The sequence below is a fragment of the Panthera tigris genome, chromosome D2, assembly GCF_018350195.1.
Source record: "Panthera tigris isolate Pti1 chromosome D2, P.tigris_Pti1_mat1.1, whole genome shotgun sequence".
In the NCBI taxonomy this organism is placed as follows: Eukaryota; Metazoa; Chordata; class Mammalia; order Carnivora; family Felidae; genus Panthera; species Panthera tigris.
The window spans coordinates 33,345,093-33,357,278 of record NC_056670.1 but is presented as its reverse complement, the minus strand read 5'-3'; the positions used below and the strand labels follow the sequence as shown (position 1 = coordinate 33,357,278).

General features: G+C 36.4%; 1 protein-coding gene across 7 annotated transcripts in view; it reads left to right on the top strand.

The window, feature by feature from the left end:
* CFAP70 (cilia and flagella associated protein 70) overlaps nt 1–12,186 on the top strand; it is a 100,868-nt gene that overhangs the window by 27,236 nt on the left and 61,446 nt on the right. For 6 of the 7 annotated variants that reach the window (XM_042959867.1, XM_015543668.2, XM_007095690.3 and 3 more), the window contains 4 exons: nt 286–468; nt 3,887–3,981; nt 8,036–8,135; nt 10,293–10,427. In XM_042959867.1, the coding sequence (XP_042815801.1) occupies nt 286–468; nt 3,887–3,981; nt 8,036–8,135; nt 10,293–10,427 (513 nt within the window). The remainder of the gene's footprint in view (nt 1–285; nt 469–3,886; nt 3,982–8,035; nt 8,136–10,292; nt 10,428–12,186) is intronic. The other variant, XM_042959869.1, reaches the window with a different exon arrangement.

The following is a 12,186-nucleotide window of genomic DNA, read 5'->3' as shown; positions in this document are numbered from 1 at the left end:
AATAATTCTAAACTCATCATCAGCCACAGGTCAATAATTGATTATATCTCCACTGGACAAAATATGTTTGCATATCTATGGACAAGAATAACTTGCATTGTTACTATTTTTTTTTTATAAATTAAAGAATTATAAAACAGCACAAATACAGAATCAGATAATCACAAAAGGAAGGGTGTGTTAGATAATACCCAACATTACACTGAAAATATACTTCAATAAACTTTTTTGTTCATTTTGAACTCTTTTACAAAACTTCCTGATGTATGATAATTTATTCTGTAGAAAGACTATCCCATTTTGTTCAAGAATGGAACTCTGAAGATTGGAGGGGAAAGAGAACCTGTTCCCCGGCCTAAAAAATGGCCAATTGCCAACATTCTGGCTCCAGGAGCTAATGACATTCCTAATGCTTTCATTACTGGTGGGCCCTATGAGGAAGAAGAAGGAGAACTCAATCACCCTGAGGTGAGAGAATTATGTACTTTTTTTTGAGACAAACTAAGTGCATAGACAGATGGTAAGACGTTTTTTGAATCACTCTAATTTATATAAATCTGTTACTTGTTAAAATAAAACAATTGTCTAATTCTGATGAAAATGTCTCCTAACTTCTTAAGTTCAACAAACAAAATAGTTTATTAAATTCAAATTTACTCTTTATTTTATTTTGAATTTATGAACTTTTGAGAAGGCAATAATATGATCATAGTCATGCATATAAAAGCAAATATATATACTTGAAGAAAGAAAGACTCACAAACAAAAATATTTAGAAGAGCAAAGTTTCCTTGCAAAGAATGCAAAAAGGAATAGATTTCAGAAAGACTGACTCAGACATCAGCATAGTAAAAGTCAGGGATAAAATTGTTTTTCTTTAGGAAGTCCAGATTTATAGAAAGTATTCAAAATATTGTTATTTTCAGAACTAGAACCTGTCAGGAAGACACTGCTATTTTTATTTTCTCTGAGGGTGTAAATTTATTTATTTATTTATTTATTTATTTATTTGTCTACTTATCTATTTAGTTATTTATTTCTATTTTTCTTAAAGGTTTATTTTTAACTGAGTATATAGAGTGCTTAATCATATTAAAAGCAGGGAAAATGTCAGTTTTGATTTATATACACACATATGTACATACAGTACATACATGTATTCTTTCCTTATTGGTGGCATACTCATACTGTTTTGCAACTTGCTTTTTAGTAGATCTTGGTGATTTCCACATCACTACTTAAAGAGCATTCTCATTCTTTTTCTTTTTTCCTTTTTTTTTTTTTTTTTGAGAGAGAGCTAGAGTGCAAGTGGGTAAAGGGCAGAGGAAGAGAGGGAGAATCTCATGCAGGCTCCATGCCCAGCTCAGAGCCCGATGTGGGGTTCCATCTCACCACCATGAGATCATGACCTGAGCTGAAATTAAGAGTTGGCCGCTTAACTGACTGAATGACCCAGGCGGCCCATCATTCTTTTTCTTTCTTTCTTTGTACTTGCTGTATGACATGACATTATATAGACACACTTAAATTCACTTAACCAGTCTGCTATTGGTGATCATTTAGGTTGTTGAAATTATTCTTTCTTTTTATTCCTCCCTCCTTTCCTCCTTCCATCCTTCTCTTTCCCTCCTTCTTTCTTTCTCTTTTTATTTTCTTTCTTTGTTTCCCTGTTTCTTTCTATTTTACTGCAACTTATACTTGTCAAGAGCATAGAAAATGCTGCAAACATACTGGCAAATGTTTCTTGAATGAGCTAATAATCATTAATGGAAAAATTCAATAAAATTATTTGTAAAATGAGGATGGTTGAATTATTTTAAGTATCTGACTAAATATTTTAAATAGTTGAAATAAATCTGGCAATATTTGAAAACCATTGTGCAGTATCTTCTCTCATCATTGTGATTAGTGAATATTCATACTGTTTCTTGATTTATACTTTCATTTAGATCAGAAACTTTATTTTACGTATTTAGATCTTATATTTTAGTTTATTTTTAAATTTTGTTTGTTTCAAGTTTTTATTTAAATTCCAGTTAACATATAGTGTAATATTGGTTTCAGGAGTAGAATTTAGTGATTCGTCACTTACATATAACACCTAGTGCTCATCACCAGTGCCCTCCTTACTACCCATCACCCATTTAACCCTTCCCTCACCTACCTCCCCTCCAGCAACCCTTAGCTTGTTTCTGTAGTTAATAGTTTCTTACGGTTTTCCTCCCTCTTTCTTTTTTTCCTTCCTTCCCCTATGTTCTTCTGTTTTGTTTCTTAAATTCCACATATAAGTGAAATCATATGGTATTTGTCTTTCTCTGACTTATTTCACTTAGCAAAATACAGTTTATCTCCATCAAATGGCAAATTTCATTTGTTTTGCTAGCTGAGTAATAACCCATTATTTATATATAATAAAACATATATATTTACTTTAGATCATTAGCTCTCTGGTTGCTCGCTTGAGCAAGCCTGGTTGCTCGCTTGAATCATCTGGAAAGCTTTTAAGACAATAGCAATGGGGCACCTGGATGTCTCAGTCTGTTTTACATCCAACTTGGTCTCAGGTCATGATATTGTGGTTTGTGAGTCTGAGCCCCACATCCGGCTCTGTGCTGACAGCTCAGAGCCTGGAGCCTGCTTCAGATTCCATGCCTCCCTCCCTCTCTGCCCCTCCCCCACTCGCACTCTGTCTCTCACAAAGAAATAAACATTTAAAAAAACAAATTAGGGCCACCTGGGTGGCTCAGTCGGTTAAGCAGCCGACTTCGGCTCAGGTCATTGTCTCACGGTCCGTGAGTTCGAGCCCTGCATCGGGCTCTGTGCTGACAGCTCAGAGCCTGGAGCCTGTTTTGGATTCTGTGTCTCCCTCTCTCTGACCCTCCCCCGTTCATGCTTTGTCTCTCTCTGTCTCAAAAATAAAAACGTTAAAAAAAAATAATAATAAAAAAAATAAAAAAACAAATTAAAAAAAAAAAAAAACAATAGCAATGGCCAAGCCCTAACTGAGATCAATTACATAAAAATTTACTTTCAAAATATTACACTGGGGCTCCTGGGTGGCTCAGTTGGTTAAGCGACTGATATTGGCTCAGGTCATGACCTCATGTCTGGTGGGTTTGAGCCCCTTGTGGGCTCTGTGCTGACAGCTTAGAGCCTGGAACCTGCTTCAGATTCTGTGCCTCTGTCTCTCTCTGCCCCTCCCCCACTTGTACTCTGTCTCTCTCTCTCTCTCTCTCTCTCTCTCTCAAAAATAAATAAATATTTCTTTTTTTTTAAATTTTTTTTTTTTAACGTTTATTTATTTTTGAGACAGAGAGAGACAGAGCATGAACGGGGGAGGGTCACAGAGAGAGGGAGACACAGAATCTGAAACAGGCTCCAGGCTCTGAGCTGTCAGCACACAGCCCGACGCGGGGCTTGAACCCACGGACTGTGAGATCATGACCTGAGCCGAAGTCGGACGCTCAACCGACGGAGCCACCCAGGCGCCCCCAAAATAAATAAATATTAAAAAAATACATTACCACTGCCCAGGTGTTGATTTTTTTAAAAGCTCCCAGATAATTCTAATATGCATTCAAGGTTGAGAATCAGTGATTGAGATTATATGAGTGAATTTTTGGTACTTAGTACTAAATTAATGTGAAGGTAATATAAATTATCTTACATACTTTAGTAATAGTAAAGTACCCTAAAATTTAAGATGTGGTAGTAGTTACAGTAGTAGTTGTAGTTATACTAGTAATAGTAATAGTAATAGTAATAGTAATAATAGTAATAGTAATAGTAATAGTGTTGTGATCAAATCCCTTAAAAGAATGACTTACAGATTTAGCAGGATGAAACCATGGCACACTGAGAGAACAAAAGTCTCATTATTTTACAGGACAGGGAATTTAGGAACCAAGCAGAGTGCATAAAGAAAAGGATTACTTGGGACCTGGAAAGTCGCTGCTACCTTGATCCTCCTGCAGTAGTCAGGTAGGAAGAGGAAGGGGATTATGTCTAAGCAACAACTAGAGGTGGGAAGAAATGTTACTTTTGTTAATTTTATCTATATTTGAGTTAAGGTGATCTGAGAATCCCTTCCACCAAATCTGCTAATAACAGAGGCTTTTAGTGATCGTGGTTCTGATTCCTTTTTCATATAAAACAAGTCCAGAGCTGATATGTATGATAGCTCCACAGTGTAGCTCCATCGGGTATACAGGCTCCATCTTTATTTTTGCTCTACCTTCTTTAACATGTGCTTTCCATCCACAAGGTTGTTTCATGGTCCAAAATGGCCATTGGAGCTCTATCCTGCATATTCACATTCCTCACAGAAAGCTGGAAAGGGCGAGTGTTTATGGATAAAAAAGGATACATGCTGGGTATCTTAGACCCTCTTATAGAGCCTTTCTAGAAACTTACAATTTCAGTTTTATATCTCAATGGCCATCTCTAGATGCAAAAGAGGCTAGGAATTATGTTTTTGTTATACACATTGTCATTCAGACTAAATCAGGGGTTAGAGGTGTGCTTGCATAGCTCAGTTGGTTGAGCATCTGTTTTGGGATCAGGTCATGATCTTGTGGTTCATAGTTCAAGCCCCATGTTGAGCTCTGTGCTGACAGCTCAGAGACTGGAGCCTGCTTTAGATTCTGTGTCTCCCTCTCTCTCTGCCCCTCCCCTACTCATGCTCTGTCTCTGTTTCTGTCTCTCAAAAGTAAATAAACATTAAAAAAAATCTAAATCAGGAGTTAGATACTAAAGAACAGGACACTTGATATTGTGTGGGTAACTACCAGTCTCTGTCACAGTTACCTGGCGGTTAGGGAGAGATGATAAATAAGGGACTATCAAAATACGTATAATTAGAATGAGCAACTCTGGTTTTCTTTTTCAATTCATAGGCTGTTTTTAAGAAGAGTGTTAGAATTACAGAAAAATTGAGCAGACATTTCCCAGAATTCCTATATACCTCTGGTTCTCCACTTGACTGTGGTGTATAGTATAAATATACATTGTTGGGGTGCCTGGGTGGCTCAGTCGGTTAAGTGTCTGACTTCAGCTCAGGTCATGATATTATGGTTCATGCTTTGAGCCCCGCATTGGGCTCTCTGCTGTCAGTGCAGAGCCTGCTTTGGATCCTCTGTCTCCTTCTCTCTGCCCCTACCTTGCTCTCTCTTGCTCTCTCTCTCAAAAATAAATAAACATTAAAAATATAAATGTACATTGTTGGGGTTGACTTGCTTATATTCTGTTAAGGATACATTGTTGCTCTTATTACTTTGAGTAGTTACCTATTTGATCAATTAAAAATAAGAAAAATTTGAAAATTTATTTTACCTTAATTTTGTCCTCTGATTCTCTTCTTTTCTTAATGTAGATCCAAGTTTCTGACCCATATCATTTTCCCTTTCTCTGAAAACTTTTAGCATTTCTTGCAAGGCAGGCCTACTGGCCACAAATTCTCTCCATTTTTGTTGAGAAAGTCTTCATTTCTCCTTCCTTTTTTTTATGATTTTTTTTTTTAGTTTATTTATTTTGAGAGTGTGAGAGAGAGGGCACAAGCTGGGGAGGGGCATAGAAAGAGGGAGAATCCCAAGCAGGCTCTGCACCATCAGCACAGAGTCCAACACAGGACTTGATCTCACAAACCGTGAAATCATGACCTTAGCAGAAATCAAGAGCAGACGCTTAACCAGTTGAGCCACTCAGGCACCCTCTCCTTCACTTCTGAAGGATAATTCTCTGGATACAGAAATCCAAGTTGGTGGTGTGTTTTTTTCCAGAAACTTTGAATATTTCACTCCATCTCTTATTGCTTGCATGGTTTCTGAAGAGAAATCCAATGTAACTCTCATTCTTGTTCCTCTATAGGTAAGGTGTTTGTGGTTTCTCTCCCCTCTGTCTTCTTTAAAGATTTTCTCTTTTTCTGTGGTTTTCTGCAGTTTGAATATGATATACCTGGACATAGGGTTTTTTTGTTTGTTTTCTGTTTTGTTTTGGTATTTATGATGCTTACTCTTCTCTGAGCTTTCAGTATCTGTGGTTTGGTATCTGTCATTAATTTAGTAAAATTCTCAGTCATTATGATTTCACATATTTCTTTGGTTCTTGTTTCTGTTTTTTCCTCTGGTATTCCTGTTATATCTTCTATAATTGTTCCACAGTTCTTGGATATTCTAATTTTTTTTTTCATTTTTTTCTCCTTTCCATTTTAGTTTGGGCATTTTTTATTGACATATCTTCAAATTCACTGATGATTTCCTCAGCATTGTTCAATCTACTAAGTCCATCAAATGAATTCTTCATTTTTGTTTCAGTGTTTCTTGTTTCTAGCACTTCTTTTTTATTCTTTCTTGGGTTTCCATCTCTCTGCTTACATTTCCATCTCCCTATTACATTATTTGCAGTTTGTCTACTTTTTCCATTAGTGCTCTTAACATATTAATTATAGTTATTTTAAATTCCCTACATGATTGGGGCATCTGGGTGGCTCAGGCAGTTGAACATTGGACTTCAGCTCAGGTCATGATCTCGAGGTTCGTGAGTTTGAGTCCTGCATCTGGCTCACTGCTGTCAGTGCAGATCCGCTTCGGATCCTCTGTCCCCCTCTCTTTCTGTCCCTCCCCCACTAGTGCTCACTCGCTCTCTCACTCTCTCTTTCAAAAATAAATTTAAAAAATATTAAAATATTCCCTATATAATCATTCGAAATTTTGTGTCATATCTGAGTCTAGTTCTTATGTTGTGTCTCTTCAGTATTTTTTCTTGCCTTTTAGTATTCTTTGTAATTTTTTATTGGAACCTGGACATTATATATTGGGTGATAAGACATGAGGTAATTAGGGTTTTTAGTGTGAAGTTTTCTGTTAATGTGGCTTGGAGCTGGGCTGTGTTTAATGTTTGCTGTAACTGTATGTGCTAGAGGCTTCAGTTTCCTTTTTTGTTCCTCCCCTGTTGTCTTTGAGTTTGCCTAAAAGAGGGTCTGTGTTTTGCAGCCTCTCAAATCCACTGTTCATATACCAAAACCCTGTTGGTGTGGTGATAAGGTGTTTGGAAGGGGAAGTATTTTAAAATACTGTAATTAAACTTAGTATTTTAATGGGTTTGACTTCCTGGCCTGTGGCAATCAGAAGTGTTTAATAGTATTTTTTACTTCTTATGTGAAACAGGAAGGCTAGACAGAACTAGAATTGTCTAATTGCCCTTCTCCTGCATCAGATAAGACTCTGGTAAAATAGTTTCCCCTAAAGGGTAAGCATTTGTTATGGGTAACACTCCAGGCATATTTCAAAATGCTTACTGTTCCCTTCTTCCTACTTAAGAGGACTTTTCTCATATCTTCACCATGAATATCTGAAGTGACTCCTTGTTTTAAAGCCAAAAAAGTGTGGAGTCTATAACTCTGGCTAATCCAGCCTCCAGCAATTTGTCAAAATTACCATTAAAGTGTTTCCACAACTTATTGACTCCATTGCTTTCTCCGACCTGTACACTGACGTCAGCTGTGATTCTCTGTACTTGCCTCTCCTCCAAATTTTATGGTGGTGATTTGCCCCATGAACTTAATTCTTAGATGGATCTAAGAAAGGTCATTGATTTTTCAGCTTGACCTGCTTCTTAGTGTTGTTATGAGGACAGGAGCAACAACTTCTAAGCTCCTTACATGTCAGAGCTGACACTGTAAGTGTACTCTATTTTCACAGTATAAACATATTTTATATGATTTGCATACTTGTCTGATTATTTCTTTAGAATAAATTACTAGAAGTGAAATTTCTGGCTCAAAGATTATGACCATTTTAAGGCTTTTGATTCACATTTACAGATTGCTCTCAACAATGTATAGTTTGCCTCTGCTAGCAGTACAGTAGAATTATTTTTGGAATTTTATAAATTTAGGAAGCTTAAAACAACCCACCTACCTAATAAAAATGTTTATATATGTTTGCGTATTCCATTACTTTTAAAAAGAGTCTTCCCTTTAAATTATACTAACTTGATTTTTTCATACAATTCTAATGGGCTGATTTTTAATTTGCAGTTTTCAGAAGCGAATTGTTGATTGCCGCTTTTGGCCTGTAGAGATCACAAGAGTTCCTCTGACTACTGTACCCAAAGGGAAAGCTGCAAAATTTGATAAGGTAAATTTGTTCCCTTAATGATAGCTATATAAGAAATGCCTGGTCAGACCCAACCTATTATTCTGCTTCTTTATTTTTTAAATTTTTTAAATGGTTATTTATTTTTGAGAGAGAGAAACTGAGCACAGGCAGGGGAGGAGCAGGGAGACGCAGAATCTAAAGCAGGCTCCAGGCTCTGAGCTGTCAGCATAGAGCCCAACACGGGGCTTGAATCCACGAACTGCAGGATGATGACCTGAGCCCAAGTCAGATATTTAACCAAACTGAGCCACCCAGGTGCTTGTTATTCTGCTTCTAGTTCTGATACAGAAGGAACGTGTGAACTGATGTGGGTGCTCTCTAGGATGACTAACTTAACCTGATTTGTCAAGTAGTTTCCTGGTTTTAGTGCTGAAAATCGCATGTCCCAGGAAGATCTCCTGTCCCTGGCAAATCAGGATGACTGGTCACCCTAGCTCCCTCTTGTCCACTAAAAACTGTTTAGGCTTTATTCCTAGACATCCTATTTCCCTTTAGCTCTTTAAAATGGTTTTACTATAGGTAAAACCACACAAAATAGCCATTTTTATAGGTCAAAGTAGTTAAATATTGGGAATATGGCTCAACCTAATACATCTTCCTGAATTTCTTTTCGACATACCTACTTAAAATGTTTTAGCCTACTAATTAGAGTAATAGGGTTCATCGATGTACATTATTCTGAAAAGATCTAGCTTTGTGAGCCTAGAACATGTTCTCTGTTGTTTTATTTGTGCATGTCTGGTCTTTTCTGTTTGTACATAAACTCCCTTAGGGTAGTCATAGACTACTTTGTATCCTCTATAGTACCTAACATGATTCATGGTATACAGCAGACAATTAACAAGTACCTAAATTCTTTTGATTTTTATTTTTTTTTATCTTAAACAAATTTTTTTCTAATGTTTATTTATTATTGAGAGACAGAAAGAGGCAGAGCATGAGCATGGAAGTGGCTGAGAGATGGGGAGACACAGAATCTGAAGCAGGCTCCAGGCTCTGAGCTGTCAGCACAGAGTCCCACATGGGGCTCAAACTCATGAACTGCAAACCGCAAAATCATGACTTGAGCCGAAGTCGGATGCTAAACCGACTGAGCCACCCAGGCGCCTCAAATCTAAATTCTACTTATTGTAATATGTGAAATCAAAGAGATTACTTTTAATCTTGTGGGAATTAAATGTGTTTTCTTTCAGTAAATTTTTTCCCTATGAAAGTTTTCTATGGCAAACCATTAAAAATTATGTTGTTATATTTATTAACATGTTATTCATCTTTGTGATGGGGGTTTAGATAAAATTAGGGGGGCACCTGGGTGGCTCAGTCAGTTGAGCGTCTGACTTCTGCTCAGGTCATGATCTCGTAGTTGACAAGTTTGAGCCCCGCATGGGGCTCTGTGCTGACAGCTCAGAGCCTGGAGCCTGCCTCAGATTCTGTCTCCCTCTCTCTCTGCCCCTGCCCTGCTCATGCTCTGTCTCTCTCTGTCTCAAAAATAAATAAACATTAAAAAAAAATTAGGTAAAATTAGCGATGGCAAATACAGAGTGGCAGACTATCATTCATCCTCCTTCATCCATGGCAGATATTACTGATTAATCAAAACATTGTTTCTTTCTGAGCCCAGATAAGGGTATAGAATCTTTCTCAATACAGTACTCTGAAACAACTCCACCGATTGTTTAGAATTTAGGCATATTAAAGTCTATTTAATATGATGATTTGTAAGATCCTTTCATTCATAAAAATCTGTGAACTAAAGCTAAAAGCCACATCTTCTGATTTCTTTTTGTTGTTGTAATTATTTTACAAAGCTTCATTTTTTCCTAAGAAGCAATATTGTTAAATTGACTTTTTTAGTTGAATATATATATAATCAATTAATTTGAGCATGTGTTATCCGACTACTGCCTTTACTATTCATTAACACCGTTGGTATGCATTATTTCAGTGATTGTGGTATTATTAAACCCATTTTGAAGATAAATGTAGATCCAAAATATCTATGTAACTGGCCAAGTCAAATAGTTAAGGAGCATAGCTAGTTCCTAAAGCCAGGTCTTTGAAAAACTAAGTCAGAGCTCCATACCTTCTGCTACATTGCTCTATAGCACCAACAGCTCTCCGGTTTTATTCCTTTAGACTGATGATGAAAGTCAGCTTTCATTTCATGGTGTGGCTTATGTGAATATGGTCCCATTGCTGTATCCAGGTGTGAAGAGGATTCGGGGAGCTTTTCATGTTTACCCTTACCTAGACAGTACAGTCTATGAAAAGGTAAGAAAAAATTGTACAGAAGGTATTATCCTAATTTATCCTTTATGTATGTGTTTACTTACATCTTTAGCATACATATCTTTGCACTTGAAGTTTGGAACCGTTGGTATACTGGGATGGTAAATATAGCACCTTGCAGTCATTCTGTCATTGAACCTTAAAAACTTTAGGATAATGAGGAGCACCCCGGTGGCTCAGTCGGTTGGGCATGCAATTTCGGCTTAGGTCATGGTCTCAAAATTTGTGGGTTTGAGCCCCACATCATTTTCTCTCTCAAAAATAAATAAAACATTAAAAAAATTTAGGATAATGAAAAGCCAAAAACTGGAAACAACCTAAACCTCCATGAACAGGTGAACAGAAAAACAAATTTTGTGGTATATCTATATAACGAAATCCTACTCAGTGATAAAAAGGAATGAACTATTGATATGTGCAGCATGGATGAATCTCAAATGCATTATGTTAAATGAGAGAAGACTGATAAACGAAAGTACATAATGTATGATTTCATCTAAATAGAATTCTAAGAAAATAGTCTGTGGTGACCTAAAGCTGACCAGTGGTTGCTTAGGAACAGGAATAGAGAGAGGGATGGATTACAAAAGAATGTGAAGAAAGTGTTAGGGATGATGGAAATGCTGGTTATCTTGATTGTGGTGATAGTTTCACATGTGTATACATATGTCATGTCAAAAGTAATCAAATTGTATACTTTAAATATGTAGTTTGTCATATTTCAATTTTACTCAATACAGTCAGATACATAATCTTTAAAATAATGAAAGAAGTCTATTGTGTTAAGTATACAAAACTTAAATCCATGAGCTGATTAGTGATTTTTAGGTGTTAAAATGTTAAAATCATCTATCTTTTTATCTATCTATATGTCTACATATAAATATAGAATATATATATGTGTATTTTTCCCCAAACAAAAAATCAGTTTTACCATATTTTTTCTTAGGAGAAATTGAGTCTTTGTAAAACACAACAAAAATAATAACAAAAAGGTATTACTATTTCATTATTATTAGGACAGCTATTTTTCAATAATGGAGTCATGAAAGACCTATCATCTATTTGCAAACCAACTGAGTAGTAAACTCTTTCTATATATTATTTATTTTTGAGAGAGAGAGAGAGAGAGAGAGAGTCAGAGCATGAGGGGGGAGGGGCAGAGAGACAGGGAGACACAGAACCCGAAGCAGTCTCCAGGCTCTGAGCTGTCAGCACAGAGCCCGACACAGGGCTTGAACCCACAAACCGTGAGATTATGACCTGAGCCGAAGTCTGACGCTTAACTGACTGAGCCACCAGGCGCCCCAGAAATCCTTTGACTCAGAAATCACACTTATAAAGATGTATCTGAAGGAAATAATTTAATAGAATCAAAAACTCCATGTTCACCCTTCAGTTTTAGTCTCTAGAACTTTCTCATGTTCTGTAATACAATTTTTAGCATTAGAATAGATTTGGCAATATTGAATGGTTTGCCTTCCTTTCTGAAAGTGTGTGAAGCATTACAAAGAAAAAGATGTGCAAGGACTATGAGTACAAATAAAAATCTATATGTAGTGTTTCCAATTATTGCAATTACTGTAAAGAGTGTTAAAAATGTTTTGTAGAATACAAAGAGGGGAAACATCATAAGATTTCAGTTTGTCATCTGTCTACAAATACTATAAATCTTAACTGTTAGTGACAGAAATGTCCATCTGTTTTACTTACACTATTTGTTTTTCTTTGAAAACATGGC